Here is a 22,057-nt window from a genome sequence, read left to right as displayed (position 1 = left end):
TTCAAATTGATTTTTTATTTTAAATAGCACCCATTATCTTTCTCTCTTATCTATTTTTCTCATTATAATAGTGCTTACTTCCATCTGGGCTGATCTTATCATAAAATTTAAAAAAAATCTAACATACAAATGGGTTTAATGTACCTTCCACCTACTTTTACAAATAACCATTGTCTATCACAATCCCATGTTAGGTTTTCATAATAGAAGATAATATCTGATTAAGGAACAAATAATAACCCAAACGTCTTAAAGAGTGTGACTAAGTACATTTTCACTGTGCTGTTTTTTTAATCAATACTTCTTGAGAAATGGAGTAATTAAACAATTATCAGTAATAAAAATTGCTTTATGTTAATAAATACCAGAGAACTACAAATATAAAATTCAGGCCAATAATTTTATGCTCAATTATTAAGTTATGTTCAATAGCCGTGTTAAGATTTTATTTCCAAATTAACAACAATCAATAGTTATGCCTAACCACTATATTCTAAACCCCAATAGACCTTGAAACAAATGTTGTTACGCCAAATGCATACCAATGATAATTACAGACCTACATACCACAAACTTTAACTTCATCAAAATATCTGCACCGAAATAGATAATTTTTACTTAATAACTACTCTCAGGGTTATAATCAAACATACCTACATGTGAACGTTTTGTGAAAAACAGTCTTCCCAAAAGTTAATTAATAGTTTCTTAACAAAATAAAATTTTCAAGAGTTTATAATAAAACACTTAATGGTATTTTACTCATATACCCTGTAACTCCTTTGTTCTATCAAGAAGTCAGCTCCATGCTTATTTTATTCAGTCCTAAATTAAAAATTTAAAGAGGACTTCCATTTTTACTGCTGTTTATATTTTAAACTCCCACTCCTCCATTTTTATTTAGTAGTCAAGGTATGCTCTTAATAACAAATATTCTTTCACTGTCCTTTCATTTATTCACATACTTAACAAATAAAATATTAATTGAAAGCCTAGTGTATTCCACCCCAGACACTGTTCCAGACCGGCTGATGACAGCAGCAAGGGAGACAGGCTAGGGCAGAAGATAAACCATTAAACAAGCAAAGGAGACCATTTCAAAGGCTACCAAGTGCTGTGAGCAAGAGGAAATGGGGCAATGTTAAGATAAAGCTCATCCCTCTGAAGAAATGTGTGTTACCGTGCCAGCTTTAGTTGGGAATTTAAGTGATGTAAAATGGCGTCTCTACAGTCCTAGAACCACTGGCAAGTACTGGTAATACCTAGTGTAATAGGTAACTACTTACAGAATATACATGTTGAAAACAAGATCCAGGGGGAAAAAATCACAGCATGATTTTCTAATAACACTTTTCCTTGTATGCTATAAATACATCAAGCAAGTAATCACGCGTCGGTCGCACTGCACAATAGCTAATCAGGTTTAGTAGAAGTTTGGAACACACCCCTACTTTAATAGATGACCCTAAAGTTAACTCAACCTGAAAGACAACACTTATAGGATCAGGGTCAGTAGGTGTTTACAGGCCAAGAATAAAGAATAGTTCTTTTAAGTTATGTATGGTACAAGGCTATTTGCTCTACTAAGAAAGGCAGCTCGTAAAAATGTCCATGGCTTGGGCATTTGGGCCACACAGTTATCAAGTTACAGTAACAGCTAAATTCAAGTTGACTTTTGATGATAAGCATCTTTAAAGCAGTAATCAGACTGTGAATTTGTGTAGTACATGGAAGAGGTGCTGGTAATCAAGAAATGACTTTATAAATAGGATAAGCAGTCTCTATTATTAGGAACAATACATAGCACATAGTAGGTGCTCAGGTAATAGTTGCTGAAAGTCAATACAGTTTGAGTTTTATAATTTGGACTTTGAACAGATAGGTCCCAGTCCATTCAGACTGAGATGTTTGTTTACATAAGGCATGCTTTTTCTATTGTTAACTTACAATAACAATATTTTTTGGCCATAACATGACCAAAGAGAAGTATTGCTGAAGTCATCCTTCAATGTGTATGGGAAGTTGTTAGTTCCCCCCCAACGGCTAATGGTAATCATACTAGGGAATTCAGCTCTGCAGACTCTATTGACAAGGGCAATGAACAAGTTCATAACAATAATAAGGGCTTGTTTTAATAGAACGTTCCATGCATTAAACACATTAATGACCCATGAAATAACTGTTTTAGCTGCAACACATTAAGCAACATTACTAAAGCAATGCATTAATTGAAAGTCTGCTATTTCTCTTAATGCAAGATTTTAAAAAGTATAAAAATGGGATGCCAGTCATTTTGTAAAAACAAAAATAATTCAACTTCAAAATTAGAGCCATACCAAGCAATTGTATGGAAAATAAAAACTTCTAACATAAGCCTGGTAATTTTAGATGTATTATTTTTACATAGTCCCATATTTTTTTCTGGTTAAAAAATGCTATCTGCCTAGATGATGACTTAGGAATCTTAGGAGTATTTTAATACCTTGTAATTTTCTTCTCTGTATGCTTATTTTCTATGGGACTTTTTTCTCTTTTTTTCTTAACAAGTACTGAGACTACCATACCCAAACATACCTCTCTTACTTCCATTTTTTTCAATTTTCTCATACTATGTTTGATATTACTAGAGGACCAATGTAGCATTTTCTATAAATATGTGCTATCACAATTAAATCCAAAGCATATCAAACAGAAAATGTCAGTCCTCTAAACACGAACTATAATGTATGAAGAAAAAGTATGTGAATTATCAGTGTGTTTTATAAATTCTCTTTTGGGGGGCATACAAAATATCAGACTAGAGACAATTATTTTACTGTCTGTTTCTTGGCTATCAAACAGAATTTTGAAATTCATCAAAGCTAACCTTCTGTTATGTACAACAGGCTAAGCTGAAAAGAATGTTAACAAGTTCAATTTTCATTCAATCAGCACTACTGCTCTCTGAAATGTTTCATTGCAGGAAAGAAATAAAAATAATCTATATGGTAATTATGAGGATGAATCCCCCAGTAACTTTCAGCTACATGAAAGGTCAGTTCTATTCAAGATATTTTATCAGTCCCCTGCACATACTCCTGTCCTGTCATTTTAAATCTGAACAGCATTTTATTTTCCCATTTACAGCTACCTACAGAATTAAGTACTTAAGCCAAATAAGAAAAAAAAAAAAAAAAAAAAAAGAAATGTTGAATGCTGGCAAAGGCTATAATAGCATAGAGATAAATCGTTCAGCTGCTCTCTCTCAAGCCTCTAGGGCTGCAGATTTTTCTTCTCCTGGTGCACTGTGGGTATTCAAAACTTGTTCAACATGATTTCATTTCATTTCAGGCACTGCCTGAGAAAACTAAATTACAGAATCAATCATACAGAAGGTCAGAGTGAGACTTCATTACAAGTATTGCATGCTTGCATGAATATCTTTCATTTATGACTGACCCAATATGTCACAATAGCTGTCTAGTAAAAATAATCCACTTTCTGAAATTGATGTACTACTGATGTCAATGCTACTTGGGCAGATTATAGAGAGGTGTTAAAAAAAAAAAAAACCTTTTGGTGCGCTCAATGTAGATTTTTCAGATTGCAGTCTTTTGTAGATTAAAATAATTTCCAGATGATCATCTACACTGACAATAAGGCTTAGAGGTAAGGAATTTGTAACCAATTTCTATTTGCCCACCACACACCGCTTTAAAAGACAAGTACCCACAACAAGCAAATCAAGGTTGTTCTTTGAAGTCACAAATGCATCCACTTTCACTTTTTCAACAATTCGCTTTTGTATACTAGAGCATTATTTGCATATTTGGAAATGTGAATGCTAATCATCATTGGGCTCGTGTTTTTTTAATCCCTTTTGGTTCCTGCTTTTTTGTTTTTAAATATAAGGGCATAAATGTACGGAAGATAAACACGTTGTGCTGGTTGCCAACAGAAACGCAGCTACTCAGTAATGTGACAAACTGTCATTCTTTCTAAAGGAAAACCAATGAAGCTCCGAAGTAAAGCTGGTTCAATACAACATAAACAAGCTGGCTTTTCTTCTTATATGATGGTCTTAATTCGCCATAGCCATCCTTAACAGACAGTCATACGCTGCTAGATACTAAAACGTCTCACTTGCATAAGGTATAAAACAGCCATACAAACTGGGAAGCCGAATGCATGATGTATAAAGTAGTATTTATTATTTTTCTGGTGACCTTCCTGAGGGAAATCTCCCAGGAGCTGCCGAGGAACATTACGATGTAGCCAGCCAACTCGGTCCCCACAGGGAGATATAGAAGAACCTTGACATAACCTATTTTTAACCATGCCTCTGGCGATTCTGAATTCAAGTTTATAGGTGAACATGTCAGGTAGTACATAGAACAAAGCCAACGACACGTTGTATTCATCATAATTCTGTCCTAGTACATTTTATTTTTTCCAACATTTGTGATTTAAAATCCCATGACATTTCTTCAAGGTGAAATTCCACTAGAATTTTCAACAAGCTGAGTTTGTTTCAAGCCAAAACAAATATCATTCAGGTTCAGCAAAACTTCAGAAAGGCATCAATAAATGGGATGAGGTCCATGTAAATACCACGACAACAGTCTGCACTTAGCTAAAGTACTTATACTTTTAAAAATCAATGAAATAATTCAACTGCTTTAGTGATTAGCAATACATTACAAAAGCAGCATTAAAAATTGAGTCCTCTCCCAACGCCAGTCCGTGAAAGCACTGTTCTTTAAGTGTATGTGAATATCATAATTATTTTATGATTCCATCTTTAGTTCTTTCCAATATAGTAAATTCAATTGACCATGAAATGAAATTTCATAGTCAAAATGCCTCCTTTACACTTTTTTATAGCAGCAATAACAGTTTTATAGCTTTAAGGCAAGGTAATTCATCAGATGTTTAATTTAAAGGCAGATTCTTATATTATTAATAAATATTTACCAATTTAATAAAGTACACATTTTAGCATGCATTATATGGTCTTTTAACTATTTCCACAACTTTAATGAGCCTCGCTGAGTAGCTATGAATAATGGTGAACCCTGGCAAACTCCCTTGGTGACTAAACACCCTCTTTATTTTTATTGTTTTCCAGGCACAACATTGCAAGCCTGATTGTAGAGCAACAAGACAGAACCCTCCTCTCCAGTGTCAAAGGGACAAAAATGTAAGAGACAGTCCACAGGAAACAATTATTTGTGATGGTGGGGAACGTTTATGAATACTTAATGACCCTTTCCCGACTGTTGGCTGCATTCTTTACCTACAAAAAAGTAAAAATAAAAACCCTGGTATTCAGCTCAAACACAAAAGATCACAGGCAAAGAAAATTATGTTTCCGCAATCCTATTTGGGACAGTGTTCTTATATTTCAGAGAGCACACAGACTCTCTGCACGCTAATCCACTACATATTTTGCAATCGTCTGTTGTTATCTTGGGAAATTAACAATGAAACCAGTAAACATCACTGGTGTGGTCCTAATATGCAGAGAAATATGTAAACAAGCAACAGGATTTATTTATTTTTTTTATACCAACACATCTGTTTCATTTTATCAGGGTTAAAAAAAAAAAGCCCTATAAACTATTAATCTTGTTTTAAAATGTCTGCTTAGTACCTCACCTAGGTAGACGCAAATCCTTTACATATGATGAAAAAAAAACAAAAAAACAAAACAGAACAAAACCATCCCAGCAGAAGAGTTTAAAATACTTAAGTAGATTTACTCTGGTGATTGCTGACTATAATTGCACACTAAGAAAAATAGAACCAAAATTATTGCATTAGTAATCTTGGCTCTCTGGAGTACCTTAGTCGATGTTTACAACAATAAATAAGACAATTAGGTATGTTTCACACAATCACCCGCTCTGTATTTTCCTCTGCTGGTTATAAGCAATTATTCGTTTTCCCTTTCTCTGTATCACAGTTTGATATTTCATTTGAGGTAGGAACAGACTGTGTATCATAAACATTACGTTATAATCCAACAAATGCAAAAGACCTAGACACCTGATAAGGGCTCCCATTTCTAAAATCTCGTCTGGGCAAACTTTCAACTCAAGGACACTACACCTCCTTGTTAAATCAAAGGCAAGGAAGGGAAGACTGGCTAGTTCCACACCAATGAATCAGACTCCTTAAAAATCATTTCAAACAGGAAGGTCTTGCTGGGTTATCCTCTTTCATGTGACTGTCAACCAACCCAACACTCTCTTGTCCAATACCAGGGGGCGATCTAGTAGTACCTGGGTTCACAGGGCACTGGAAAGAACAACCCCGTGTCCACAAGTAGACAGGCATGAGCATGTTTCAGAACTGGGACTCTCAGATCTTTACCGTCAGGAGTGCAAAGGATAAAGAAAACTTTGAAGCAATCAGTTTGCTGCCTACCATATGCAACCCACTGCTATGGAGCACGCCATCTTGTTCCACGAGATTTCTTGAGATTGTAATGGAAGGAAGATCCAGGCTCTGAGGGGGAAACTGGGGTGTGAATTCACTTCCCTGGGAAGGCACCGGATCGCTGAGGCCTTGGAAGGGTAGAAGTACATCCGGCATGCCCAGGGCGGGGTCTGACTCTGGAGGAGGCGTGATCGGGGGTATTTCAAACTCTTCATCCCCGAGGCTTGGTGTATGGAATGTCTGCTAAAAGGAAACAAAATACAGATATCTTCATATTCTGTTTCTATATCTTATTTCTCCCTGGAGGGGAAAAGAAAGATTTTGCATGAAAACACGACATAGCTAGGCCAAATATTTATTTCTCAAATGAAAACGTCTTAAACACAGATTTCCATATATAAAGTTTTGCTGATCATTCTGATTAAAGATTTAAGTCTCATTATCATATGGTTTTAATGGAGTATCAGTATTAACAGTTTTTTAATGCGTACTTAATTAGCAACATCTGTCTTTGTTGTTAGTTGGAGCATCAGTGACATTAGATTTGGCTATATAACAAATTGCCACTTTATTGATATGTTAGTGAAACAGCTCAAACCGCTTACATTATCCACATGCTCCATAAAATGCTGGCGATTTTGTGGTGCACACACACGACATTAATCCAGAAGTGAGCATTGCACATATTTACTTTCTGTCACAACATATAAAACAAGTCATATTAAATTTGTGGCTTGCTTTTTAAATTTCCTTATTGGTGTATTCCCAAGTACAATGAGTGCTGCTATGGAAAGTGTTACTGTTTGTAATACAACATTTTACATAAGGCCTAATATCAGAGCAAGATATTAAAAGGTTCCAGTGCTTTTATTTAAACTGTAAGGAGAGTGATTTTCTTTTATATGATTTTAATATTTATCAGAATACTGTCTGCCAGTCTTCAACTTTGAAAGACTATCTATAGAACGAGCATAGAGATATACTGATATAGATAAACTGACTCCACTAATGTTCCCTTATGAGTTATTTCTCAAGACCTAAGAGTAAATAACGCACTGCTTTCTTCACTGCTACTTAGATTCTTAAAGACAGTGTTTTAAAATATAGCCTTTTGATGTAAATCAGGGCTGCTTTCTTCAACCCCACTAAACCATCTTTCTTAAACTAGAACTTAGACTTTCTTTGGGGGGGGCGGGGGGTGGAGGGTGTTGAAGCTGAGGATATTCTCTTTGGCAGGGTGAAGGGGTTGTGGGCCACTAAGATATTTTTCATTCCTAGCTCAGAGGTTCAAAGTTATAGTTCATTGATTATTAATAATATTTTTTGAAGAATGAATTGGTACAAGATAATTTGAATCTGCTATAATTGGTTAGGATAACTAATTTAGAGCTCAAAATCATCATCCTTCAAACTATTAATTGATGATATAATTTAATAAGCACTTGAGAGAAAAGAGAAACAAACTGAAGGAAAAAAAAAAAAAAGAAAGCAACATTTCTTGCATACACAACCTATCAACTGTTATTTTTATCTCACCAAAAATAAAGAGGTCACCAGCTCAGTCCAAGCTATGGGACTCAAGACGACTGAGTATCTTGAGGATCTTAGCAGATTGAATATATACAAAACGTTATAGCACATTTGAAAGCTAGAATGAAATATTAGATTTTCTGACATATTTATTCTAATAACGACCCCTCAAAAGATGTGGATTTCTTACAATGGTACCCCGAGTTCTCAAACACAAAGGGATGAATTGGCTGCAAACATGGTTGGCTAATGAACGTAACCCTATGGCTGCATTTGCCGTTATTTTGGCACTAATGTGGTCTAGTAACAGATGCAACTGTAATTTGTGACTCATTTGCTACCCCATTACTGCTTAATGAAATCTAACATATCACATTAACAATACGGGTAAACACTCATTCTTGATATGTGGCATTTGGCTGTTTTCATTACCACTGTAATTAACACTTGAAATATTATTTCAATAAATATTTAAAGTACTTTAAAAATGGTCAGGGTAATCATGACATAGACAGAAAACACAAAGCAAATGTGTGAATTTCAATCTCAGAGTATCCTCGTCCCCGTAGTGTTATCTATAGTGCAATATCTGTGTGAAGGGAATTGGTTTCAGGCACAATTTCGACTTTACGGCATCGAACCTAAACTCTTCCTGAATTAGTTTGCACTCATTAAAATGTTAAAAAACCAAATAAATTTAATTTTAATGCAGTGACTGGGAAATTAGGCACATGCTATAATGTAGTACATTAACATACTTGGGCTTTATTTTTTGTTCCAGAAAAGATGTACAGTGAAATCATTACACAAGGTTACCTCTTAAACTCTTAACAAAAACACATCTTATGCTAGGCAGTCAAAATTAAGAAGGTTTTCATTTTTATTTTTGTTAAGGAATAGAGGAGACATCTTACATATAATACATCCCTGTGGTATAATTTTTTAGAAGACTAATTAATTTTAGGTTAGAATTTCGTATATTATTATATCAGAACCTGATAAAACAATACAAGTATATTACAATATATAACCAAAGAAATGCTAAAATCTTAAACCACTTTCAAAGAGAGATAATATGTTAAAGACCAACTTAAACCTTTCTTAGAGAAAAAGGTAACCAAAACACTGGTTATCTGAGATTATAAAAATAAACATGTATAGCGTCAACAACAAAAATATTGACTTTTGCACACTATGCCATATGACCATCAGATTAATCATTTAGAGTTTCTATGATTACTTCTTACAGATATTGACTTTTCAGTGTTTACCCGGAACATGTTAAAGTAGTATGTACATGGTTAAATACCATCTGTACTGAAATGTTCAAAACATTTGTTCCTTTTGATAAAAATGCAAATCTAGAGAACTGTTGTATCAACATATAACAGCCAATGTCTGACACGGTGAATTATCACAGCTGGAATTAAATTGTCTCTGAGCAGCTGCTGGCAGTAGAGCTTTCATCAATGTTTGATTCAAATGTAGGGAAAAAAATCCTACAGAATGAAACATCATGTTGTCCGTACAGATGGGGTTTGTGTTCATTATCACAAACAACACAGCAGCCAGTGCCAAACAATTTTCCCTTATCTAGGCTGTCTTCTTGGTTAGAGAGAGGATGGTCACTGTAAAAATGATTCATCCACGACCACCACCCTTAATTCTGGGTCCCCCATTTTTTCTAATAATTTCTCAAAGTTAATTTCTTTCATACCACTTGCTTCCGTATACCAAGATCATGCAGGAAGCCAGTATGATTTTTCATTCTCTGGGGTCAAGCTAGCTAGTTCGGTTTCCTGTATTTGAACGTATTTGGAAAATGAAGACTTTTTATTACAACAACGGCCAAGAGGAAATGTTCCATTTGGACCAATTTCACTTCTGTTTGTTCTTGTTTTAAAATCTTAAATCTCACACAGTCTTACCATTTTTAGGAGACCATTTTTTGATCTAATCAAGATCGAGGTTTTTCTGGCGGGCAGGCCAATGAGACGTAAGTCAGTAAGTACGGAATTCAGTAAAAACAGCAGCAAGGTGTTTGTTCCATTTGCACTGGTAAACTAGACAAACACAGAGCCCACGTGGTGCTGCCTTTATAAACATTCCATTATCCAGACTTCCTGGCTATGGCCAGATCTTGGGGCATGTCCATTCACTCATTCATTCAATACTAATTGAGCACCTACTATGTGCAAGGCACTCTACTAGGCTGTGGGGATCTAACAAAAACCAACACTCCTTTTATATCACTCCCACTGAAGATCCGAGAAACTATGTAATATTGCTCTGCTACATTTGTTTCCCAAACATGGCAACTTAATGAAATTATTCCCCAGAGCTATGTGAAGCTAAAATTATCTATTAAGTCATTTCCATCTTAGTTTCCAAAATAGCCACTTACCTGCTTGGATAACAATATAGTTTGGATAGATAGAATTGATATACTTTCTTATATGTTTACTTTTGTTTGTGTGTATATTTCTTTTCATCAAGGGATGTGTGTAAATTACTAACGTTCGTAACAGCTTATGGACAAGTGATAAAGACGTGTTAAGTTATTTTCTTTTCCAATGGGTTTTTGTTCTTATTTCTCCTCCAAAGTCATTACCTTGTGCCGCATGAGAGATAAATTTGATACTCTGCTTTTCCCGACAAGCCTTTTAAATGATCTAAATAACACACGGAACATGAGCAGACACCTCAAGACAGACACCTACCTCACTGGCTGCAAAGAAAGCGTTGTTTGCCTCGGCCATATTCATGTAGTTATTATTATTTCCAAACTGAAAGAAAACAGATTGTTTTAGGTTAATATGCAGCATGGTAAAGCATTTTGGTGGTTTACTAAATACTTGATGGGATGTGGAAAGAATGCTGGTGTTGAGATATAAAGAGTGGTTTTACTCAGACCAAATGTGAACTGTGACAGAGGTTTCCAAGCACCGTGCTAGACTACACTGTCGGCTGGTTCCCTGAGAAAAATAAAGCACAAAGTTAAGCTACCTCGATAATTCTAGAAAATGGTGTTGTTTCTCATCAAGACTAATAGCAAAGGGAGACAATTACAAACATTTGGCCAATTGGTCACTAGCGGGTATTGTTTATTGAACTGGCATTTGTCAGAGGTTAGAAGAAAAAGAGTTTCCCCCCAAAATCACCTTGACACATTTTTAGAGCACGCTGGGATCTCATAGCTTCCTTTTCAAGAACAGGTGTCACAAGTGTGGGTAGGTTAAAATGTGAATTAAAGGGAATAGAATGCAATTCCTAGGACTCAAATTCTATTTTCTAGTGAATGGGGTGTGGCATGAATATAAATAAATAATAAGACTAAAGAATATTTTTTAAATCTCCAGAGTTTCAAGCGATATCTATATCCATCAGAGCTGTTGAAAATAGTGATACTTAATCTCTCAATGTAACATTAAGTGCAAAGAGGTTTAAAAAATAAGCGAGATCCTATGAACACAGCAATTTTTATTTAATTCCCTCACACAATAGCCCATTCATGCTATCACAAATAAGACTGTATCAGCATTTCAGACATAAGCTCTTTACTTCTGGAGACCTGTTATCAAAATGTAAAACTTGGATTTGGGCAGAAATGTATTTTCAGTTTCGGATGGTATAAGTAGGCACGTTTTGTTGCTTTAAACATTCAGTTATCCGTCTGGCAATATGAAAAGGCTCTGTGAACATAACGATCTGGGGCTATATTATTTTCATGATTTTTAAAATGGTAAAAGAATGCCCTCCTTTTTATAAAGTGTATGATTTCCTTACTTTAATGCATCAAATAACACCTAGGTTTGGTCTCCAACAGGTGAAATGTATACATCCATTCGCTAATATAAAAAGAGCTAGTAATTATTTCAAGTACAAGGCACAATTTTCCCAAGGAGATATGTACAAATATAGGCTAGAATGTAGATACAGACACATTGCTATGGAAGACCCATGTAAATCCTCTCAGTAAACCCGCCAACACTTTTCCGGGGGGCTCTGAGCCCTGTAGGACTCTTGTACGATTGACATGCTACACGTTATCATGTCAGGGATCCAAGAAATAAGCAGGATTTATACGAAAGACTCTAATGGTTCCAGAGCGCTGCTATGGTCCACAGAAGGAAAATCCCACCGTGCAAAGCGACACCTCAATACACAACCACACAATGAGCCCTCAGATTCATTTGGATAAATATCTTTATAAGGATTTCTGAAAGATGTATTTGTTAGCGCTTAAGAAAGACCTTTATCTGGTTTCTCTGAAGGCATGTGGTATCAAAAGCAAGTGGTGATGGTTTCACAAACGTATACTTATCTCCAAACTATCAAGTTGTATACATTAAGCACATACTGTTCTTTCTATGTCCATCAGACCTCAATAAAGTAGTTTAAAAATCATTTTAAAACTTAAAGAAAAATACACGTAAGCAGGTGCACACACACACATATGGGCAAACATACACAAATATATTTTCACCATGTTTCTACAATGTTAAATATATGCAAGAAAAAGTATAGGTTTCTGTCTTGGAATTTTTGATGAATTAATGACCCTAGAATTAAAATCTCAGACCTCCATTCCGAATGTTCTTTATAAATATTTATGAGAACTTGGGTCACGTTGTATGTTTCATGCACCAGTCCTGGCTCCCCAAACCACCCGACAGCCTGTATCACAACTTTAACGTTATTTAAATGCAGGTTTTGTTGGGGAATTAGAAATCCATTTAAGGCAAACAGCTCATTATCACAGAGTATTTTTTTTTAAAGATTAAACTCACTTATTATCTAATAGCACCTAAAACAACAAAGAAAAATAAAATGGCTATTAAACTAAGGGCCTAAACAATTCAAAAAACAAATTAAGCTTAGAGTGAAATAGGAACTGGGTTAGAAATCCTCTTCTGAACAGTTAGTATGCGAATGTAATTACTGAAGAAACTACAGCTAATCAGCTGTGAATTGTATCCATTAATTAGTATTTGCCCTGGAGACATGAGAAAAATCAGTAACACTGGCACTGCGAGGATGAGCCACACCACAGTGGCACAGCGTTTCATCAGGCAGGTGGCTCCAGTGGTCCACGTAATTTGAAAAGCTCTCACCTGAAGTCCTGAGCAGGAATCGCAAAGCACTCCTTGCTGATGTTTTGTATCTACATAAGGTCTTAATTAATGGCTTTTAATTTGGAAACACTTGACGAACAGACAGGAACAGTTATAAATCATTTCAATGAGAAGCAAAGGTTTCTATTCTGTTTTAGGTAAAATATCTCCTCTACAAAGATGGCTTCAAGTGTTGACGTTTGCAGGCAACCATCTCCCTCCTGCACAGGTGGCCGGGCCCCTGATTTAAGGCAGGAGGGCAGTCACATAAAATACAGTATGCCCAGTTAAATTTGACTGTCAAGTAAACAACTTTTTTTTTTAGCATAAGTATATCCCATGCCCTGTTTGGGATATACTTATACAAAAAAAAAAAAAAAAGAAAGAAAGAAAGAAAGAAAAGTATTCTTTATTTATCTGTGATTCAAATTTAATTGTGTGTTGCGTATTTTTATTTGATAAATCTGGCCACACTGCTGTGGTGGTTACCCTGATCCAGATGAAAGAGTTGCCACTTTCCATCTGATGTACCTTATCTAGTAATGCTAGCTTTTAAAATTTTATTTTACTTACTTTCAAGTCTGACCTATGAATCCTATTTTGCTTGTTTGTGTAAGGAACAGACCTAATTCTGAGAGAAAAAGTGATCCTTTGGGGGTAGATCTCTAATATAATGACCTCAGGACAATTAACTTTAACCGAATTGTGTACAATTAAATTTACTTCATGTTCTAAGAGAGTGACATCGGTAAACACATTATATTACAAAAAAAAAAAACCCCTTGGTCCTCGAGGTCCACAAGGGAAGGGGCCTTTCCTGGGTTCAGCACTGTCTCCCCCAGAACTATCAATGCCTGGCGTATTATAAGGAGGGAGGGAGAAATCCCATTTTAACCCCAGTGTTTCATAATCACCCATCGTAACTGGAGTAATTTTATCACCTACGTTTTTATGATGAGAGTGATGATGATGATGATGATTATTCAGTGAAGCCCTCTACATATATTAACTTTCTAAACTGTGAATAAATGTAATTTATTTTCCCAACAACCAGCTACATAAACGTAATTATAATACTATCCCCATTTTATAGCTTAACAGACTGACGCTTCTAAAGGTCAAGCTACTTGCCCCAAATCAGATACAAACATGGAAGTCTAATGTCCCTCCTGCTTCACAATCTTTATCACTTATATTCCAATAGCCACAAAAACTCGAATATTTCACTCAGTGATCAATGCCATTTTTATAACTTTATGTTTATCAATCTTAATGCAAAGCTAGAATTTCCCAGAGGGTATCTCAAGGCACCAAGGTCTAGTGAAGGTGCTACTCACGGAAAGGGCTCCACACCCAGTAAGTTTAGCAAAGGCTGCACATGAATGCCCTCTCTGATGAGTCACAATGACGGCCACAAAGTTAAAGGCTCTGAGAAGTCCTGCAGTGCATTCTTCAGCAAATATTTATGTGCCTACTATGTGCAAGGCATTACGCTAGACACTGGAGACAAAAGAGTGAAACAGATGACAACGTTCCTACTTAGATGGAGCTTACATTTTTCTTTCAGTGGGAGACAGCAACGTACTCCCCGCCACACACCCCGCAAGAAAAAATTGCTGTGGAATACTTCCTTTTGTTTCTCCCACAACACCTTGGGGGAACACACTTTGGGAAACTTCATACCAAACTCTTTATTGACAATATTCTTTTCCCTGCATCCTTATAGAAGCTGGTAACCTAATTTTGTACCATGGTGAAGTTTAGGCATTTTCTGAATCAATTAAATAAGAATTTCTACATTACACATTCTAAGTCACCTTAACACGGCCTATTTCCAAACTCTCTAGATGGTAACTCTTCCACTAATGTTCCTTCAAATACCATCTAGTCAACCATATAAGGTTCTTCTATGCGATCTGAAGAGTCAAAACAAAATATTTCAAATAAACTAAATAAAGAGCAGGTGAAACAAAGAGTCAACTATCCTGAAGAACATGTAAAAACATTATGAAAGAAATAGGACAATTCCAACTGTTTTAAAGACCATATACATATATGGGGACATGGTCAGAGAGAGACAGGGGTATTTATGAGGTGCACTGGTGGTGACCGGTCCTTTCCACTTTGATAGGCTCTAACAGATGCGATGCTCAAAGATATAACCCCAAGAGATATTATTATAAGGCAGAATGAAATTACTCTGTGTGGCAAACTTCTGTATCTTAATAATTTCACAAAAGAACCTCTTCATTACACTTGGAGGTAGATTTACTTTGGCTACTTGATGAGTAATTATAGCTTTGGCAAATACAACTTACGAAGGACATCAATTAAAAAGCAGTGCAGGATTAAAAAAAAAAATTATTAAAGACCATCGTGTCTGTGGCCTGTCTAACTGTGTGAAGTGCCAAAGCAAATTAATGGAGATTGTTAAGTCCAGCTCGTCCAGCAAAAGGCTTGGAAGAAAGGGGAACAGCACAGACAATAACCCATCTGTAATCACGAGACGAATACTTCAGCTTGATGAATCCACACAACATCATTTTTGCTGAAATTATTTTGACACCCATGTGAAGAATTGTATAGGCTCCTAATAAAGCAGCATTCACTACAGGGTATCAAACAGCTAAACGGCATAAATGTAATCCTTAAAAAAAAAAAAAAAAAAGAAGATAATCTTTCGAATTCTCTTCTCTTTTTTTCCCATTAGATTTGTTAGCAGACACCATCCAATTTGATGCCTCAGTAAGGACATCTGTCAAGTTGCTTACATAAATGAACTGTGCCATCATGGACCGGGTGTGCCAAGCACGGTCACGTGATGGAGACGATGGCACTGCAGAGTTCACACACTCTCAAAGGCTCTGGGAACAGCCTCGTGGAAAAGAACTTACCAGAGAAGATAAAGTTTTAACCATTGTCAGCAGTGGCAATCCGTTCCAAGGCTGAAGGCCCAAAAGAGTGAACAGAAGCCCAATAGGCCATATGATAATAATACTGATTATCAGGATGGGTCTGTGAGTTAGTGAATAAAGACAGTCAATGCCAGAGTTAGCAGTTCAGCCATAGTCTGGACACAAAAACCTGCCAACAATGGACTCTGTGGTATAATTAGCAGAGCACCACACACACACAAATTTCGCTAATTATGTATATACAATGATATAGGGAGAATTACGCACACACGTGCAATTATATACATATACATATATACATACGCACGCTTGCATTAACAGATTCAAATACAAGATTTTTTTAAAGAAAATAAACCTTACAAAATATTATTTGCCTTCCCACATGCTAAGAACTCCTAGATAATTATCTTGTGAGCACCAGACTCATATACAACTGCCCACAGCACTTTCCCTTGGGTGTCAGGGAGGCAACTCAGCCATAGGAGCAAAACTAAACTCCCCCAAACCCACCGCATTCACAGCCTTCCCCTTCCCCAGCTCCTTTGATGGGGAACTCACTCGGTTCCGCCGACTCAGGCCAAAACTCATTCTTGGATCCACTTTTTCTCTCTTCCTTCCTCCATCAAATCATCAGGAGGCTGTTAGCTCACCTTTCCAATTATACCCAAAGCTGGCCACTTGTCACCACCTTCACCAGACTCACCCAGGACCAAGGCTTGCATCTCCTGCTGGATCGCTGCTGCAGGCTCCCAGCAAGTCACAGCTCCGCCACGCTCCCCACACCATAATCGATTCTCAGCACAGAGCCAAAGCGATCCTTTGAAAATCTACATCAGATCGCATCGCTCCTGCTCAGAGCTTTCCAACGGCTTCCTAGTCACTCAGGGAACAAGCCCAAATCCTTGCAATGGCCCTCTTTTTTCTGACTCTTGGCCAACATTCTCCCTCCTGCTCATGTTACTCTAACCTGCTGGCCTCCTAACTGTTCTTCCAACACCCCAGACACATCCCCACCTCAGGACCTCTGCACTAGCTGTTTCCTGTGCCCGGACTGTCGTCCCTCCAAACGTCCCTGTGGCTTGCTCACTCCCTTCCTTTTGAGTCTTTCCTTAACTGTCACCTTCTGACAACCCCATAAAATTTCTTTGCAGCCCTCCGACACCTCCAATACTTCCTCTCCCTCTTCCCCTACTCAATTTTTTCCATAACATTTTCCAACATAACATTTGTCTTTCTCCCCCACCCCCCACACACACTAGAATGTACATTGAACGAGAATAAAAACGTGCTGTCTGTTGTTTACACTTGTGTCCCAGTGTCAAAAAAGACTATTTAATAAATAGTAACGTTCAGTAACTCTCCACTGAATGAACAAATGAATTAAATTTCAAATGCGAAATGATGGTATGCAGAATTGTCCTCCAAGCCAAGCAGGGCACAGTATAAGCACTTGAAATTCAAGTGAAAAGGAGAAACCAAGCATTCATCACCTTGGGTCCCTCCACAAACCACATCTATGGGGGAAAAATGGTAATAGGAAGAGTAATACATTCTAATAAAATTAATATTTTAAATGCTAGAGATACTTAGCTTTTAAAAAAATGCTTTATTCTAGAAAATGCACTAATTCTTTTATAGAAAAGAGAGAGGCCTAGACAGGCGGGGCTGAGGTATTCAGGGTGGGGGCCTTACGTGGTTGAAAACAAGCTTCTCGATGAACTCCGATTCGGGGCTGCGGGCAAAGAGCTGAGAGAAGAGAACACCAACAACCTAACATCCATGGGGCAAGACTTTGAGTTTTACATTTGACAACTGTGTTTCTTTTATCCAACTTAAAATATTCTGTTTTTAAAATTGTTTTGCTTTCTAGTCTAGGTCAGAGCTTCTCAGAGTACAGCGCGGAGAAGACTCTACTTCTCAGAATACCCAGATACCCACTAAAAACGCAGATGACCTGATTCCCATCCTGGATTCGCTAAGTCAGAATCTCTAGGCCGGCGGGTCGAAAAACCTGTATGTTTTTAACCAGCGTCTCAGGAACTCTAAAACACACTGATACTTGAAAAGTAGGTGCCTAGTTCATTTCAGACTAATGTGTTGGAAAACTTTTTAACACTTCAACCTCTCCATATACCTGATGATAATTTGACTGAAGGCTGAGGCAGCGCCAGGTGCTATAGGAAAACGTGATTGCTCATTTGCGAGGTGACCGTCAGGCCCCTGTCCTCCCCTCATGACCAGGAGGGAGGATGGGACCGTCCTAAGCTGGACCACGTAGGGAACGCAAGTTCCACAGTTAGATTTTTCAACAAGTTCTGTGGACCCACAGAAGGAACAACAATGCCTAAACATATGGATTCTACCCAAACAGGGAGGCCTTTGGATTTTCCTGATCTGGACACATTCGAGTCTGTGAATCGCATAACCATCTGGACTAGTCAGAAGTGGCAAGAAAAAAAAAAAAACCAACTGCACTTGTTTAATATCAGAAAACAAATGTAAGTAGAGGAGTGGACGGAGCTTCCCAAATCAGGTTTTCTCTTTAGCAAAACACGGAGCCAACTTTGGGTTTGGCCCAGCCACCAAGCATGACCCGTGTTCTGAGACTGGGAAGAGGCAGTCCCGGTTTTCCTTAAACACACACACTGAAGACGCCAACGGGAACACATACGCTGAGAAGTGGTCACACCTTCTGTCTAATTCCGGTTTATCTCCCCGCTCCCACCCAAAAGCCTTCCCGGCACTTCAGTGAGTAGTCATTAGATGCTAATTAATAGAATATATTGGGGGGATATATCTACCTCTCTGAAGACATCAAGAAGTAGCGGTGGAAGATATGATTATTGCTTTTAAGAGATGACAACTCAATCAGGGTGATGGGCACAAACATTTATCAACCTAAGGACCAAGTCAGTGAGTAACACGCACACAGGGTCTGCACGTTTAGGCGGAGGAATCAAAAGGAATGGCCATTCTGAGTAACAAGTCTTGAACCAAGGAAGAAGGCAGGAGGAGCAGACATCCCAGGCAGGACTAAGTATGCACAGGCTTTGCTCACAGAACAGAGAGCAATGTGACTACAGGAGAGGGAGCCAGGTGTCGAGAGAAGGGAGATAAGCTGGGAGAAGGGTAGGTAGCCAGGCTCCTGAGAGACCTGAAGTCTTATCTGAATATTTTGAAATGCCCTCAATGGGAAGGTCCTTGAGGGATTTTGTTGGGAGGGATAAGGGGAGGGGAGGGAGGGAGGGAGGGAGGGAGGGAGGGAGGGAGGGAGGGAGGAGGGAGGGAGGGAGGGAGGGAGGAGGGAGGGAGGGAGGAGGAGGAGGAGGGGGAGGGGGAGGGGAGGAGGAGGGGAGGGGGAGGGAGATGCACACTTGAGCACATCGATAGTCTGAGGTGTACAAGGTTAGTATTGAAAAGACTGGAAGCAAAGAGACCAGGGAAGAACACGTCAAGGCTGGCACAAGGTTGCAGGTGTCTGGATGGGGCAGAGGCAATACTAGGAAGAGAGAAATACAGAGAGGAATTCATCACGAGTCAAACTAAACTGGCTTTGAACTCCAATCCCACCAAACTAGTTGTGGATGGTGGCCAAGTTACCTCACTTGTCTAAAGGACAAGTTCAAGTTCCAGCTGAGCTACTGGCTAGCCACATAATTGTGCGCGAGCTGTTCCCCTCTCTGCTTCAGTTCCCCCATCCAGAACATGGGGAGAAGAAGAGCATTTGCCTCATCCTGGGGGTTTTGAGGACTAAATGGGTTAGTGCACAGAAAGCCACCATTTCTATCTGCCCCAAAGGCCAAGGTCACATTTCCAAGTGAGCCTTGTAGAAACCAAAACAGACCAAGCCTATCCTTTTTATAACCTCCTGTGGCTTATATGACAGCATAGGAGAGTTTTACTCCTTAAAGAACTCTGATGGCTTCCCAATGATATTGACGTGTAGAGTAAAACTCAAACTTCTGTCCATGAACTACAAGTTCCCACGGGATCTGGCTGCCTGTTCCTAACCCAAGTCCCTCCTAAGAGGGCCATCCTCACCCACTAAGCTGCAGGCATACAGCTGTGGCTGTTTCGCATTCCCTTCTCTGTGCCATCGCACCGACTGTCTTTCCTGCCTGGACCACTCTGCCCTCCATCCTTAGTTTATGTAGGTCTCTACTTTACACGCCCTCCTCAGAGAGGACTCCCAGATTACCTAGCTCACTTGACACGCACGCTCCATGCTCAGTCTTTTGTCTGTTTCCCTGCTTTATATCCCTACAGAGGACTTGTCACTGTCCAACTTCATTGCATTTAGCTGTCTATCCCTTTACTGTCTGTGGTGTCACTAGAATGGAGAGTCTATGATGACCAGAAATTTTGTCGGGTTCAGTGTGGTTTCCTCTGGCCCTCGGACAATGGCTGGCCATGGTAGGTAGGTGCGCAGTCTGTAGCCAATAAATGCATCAGTGAGTGAATGAGCTGGAACTCCAAGTTCAAATCCCAGCTCTGCCACTTACAAGCTGAGTATCATCAGGGAAGTTGCTTCATGTGACCTCTCAGAACTTCTGTTTCCTCAGTTCTAAGGAGGAAAGGGGAGAACTGTGTAGGATGGGACTGGAAGGTGAGGAAACACAACACAAGTCCCCAGGAAAGAGTCTCACATGAAAGAGGCACTTGATAACTGTCAGAAACATTGTGAGTGCAGAGCCTGACAAGGTAGGAATTTGATAATCTGGGAAAAATAAACGAGCCATTGAAACATTTCATGTCATATTTACTCTGGTAGAGAAAACTACTTGGGCAAAGGCCTAATGTCATAAATTGGGCCGGGCAGACCAAGAGATGGGAACACATACTTTCTTGGCAGAAAGAACAGAGGGAGGGCTGAAATGAGAGCCACCAAGTACAGACGAAATTTTGGAGAGGTTTAGCTCCAACACGCTGTGTGGATAAAAGGCGATTTACATTTGCACATGTGTTTAAGTAGAGGAAAGGCTCAACACAGAGAAGAAGATCAGCTGACAATAAGCAGAAGATTGAGAGTATATCTTCCAGACGGTAAGAATATTGCCTACACTGTGTGTCTAGTGCATTCGGCAAAGTGTAGGCATCTTTTATAATGACAGCAACTTGTAAAATAGATGTGATTGGTCTGTTTTGGTTTCTTGAAGATCAGTGAAATGATCGCTAAGAGCAGCCATTAGTCTGGACGGAAACAGTGGCTCCTTTCTTTGATGTCACTGTAAGAACCAGAAGGACCCAAAAGATCGGACACTGACATGCACATTTCCATTACTAGCAGTACAGCACTTGGGTTTAGAAAGGACTGTATCTCACGATAAATTCTAATACCGCCGGGAAGAACAACTCTCTCACTGGTCATGGGCACTTTAGTGTGAATTCATTCATAGTAGGTAGATCCACTGAGGCACACAGTAGGTATCATCTACAAGGGTGCTCAGAAAACAACGCTTTGGAAATGCCGTCTTTGGCATCACCTTGACCTGCCCTGACTGGACTCGATTCTCCTCCTCCAAGCTCCAAGGCAACTTGTCCGTCACTCTACACTGTGCTGACATGACCTGCTCCCGTGTCTGTCTCCCTTGAGAGCAGAGGCTGTATGTGCCTCATGGGCCATCGTAGCACTGTGGCCTGACACACAGTAGGTACCCAACTGATAAGGCAATGGCCTCAGATCAGTCTCAGGGGTACCTGCAACTGGCAGCTTCACTGTGGTTAAAGGCATTTATTTTTCTGTGCACATGACTCAGTCCAAATCAAATTCAGATGAACCACTGTTATGGTTTGCCAAAGTAGGCCAAGCCTTAAAACAACATAGAAATAGAAAGTCATAGAAGATAAAATCTGAGTTATTTTCCTCGTATTGCCAGACTTTGCAGTTCATGCTGCAATCAAATGACTAAGGACCTTAGAGACTTTCTGCTGAAAAGAAACTTTCGGGTCTCTAATGATGTGACATTCTTTATAGCAAGTCCCTTTAGTAAGTCTCCTGGGCCTTACTTCTTGCACAACCATATGAAATTTCAAATGTAAAGAAGGAACAACAAATGAAGAGAAAATGCACCTCAGTAT

The 22,057-nt window shown here is 38.6% G+C and overlaps 1 protein-coding gene across 6 annotated transcripts in view; it reads right to left on the bottom strand.

Annotated features, from left to right (window-relative positions):
- TOX3 (TOX high mobility group box family member 3) overlaps positions 1 to 22,057 on the bottom strand; it is a 101,305-nt gene that overhangs the window by 17,121 nt on the left and 62,127 nt on the right. For 3 of the 6 annotated variants that reach the window (XM_074314893.1, XM_074314891.1, XM_074314894.1), the window contains exons 2-3: positions 10,671 to 10,736; positions 6,409 to 6,663 (exon numbers count right to left, since the gene is read on the bottom strand). In XM_074314893.1, the coding sequence (XP_074170994.1) occupies positions 6,409 to 6,663; positions 10,671 to 10,715 (300 nt within the window). In that variant the 5' untranslated portion in view covers positions 10,716 to 10,736. The remainder of the gene's footprint in view (positions 1 to 6,408; positions 6,664 to 10,670; positions 10,737 to 22,057) is intronic. The other 3 variants (XM_074314895.1, XM_074314892.1, XM_074314896.1) reach the window with 1 other exon arrangement.

Source organism: Rhinolophus sinicus, linkage group LG11, assembly GCF_036562045.2.
Source record: "Rhinolophus sinicus isolate RSC01 linkage group LG11, ASM3656204v1, whole genome shotgun sequence".
NCBI classification, from domain to species: Eukaryota; Metazoa; Chordata; class Mammalia; order Chiroptera; family Rhinolophidae; genus Rhinolophus; species Rhinolophus sinicus.
Note: the sequence above shows the minus strand (reverse complement) of the source record. Positions and strands in the feature narration are given on the sequence as shown.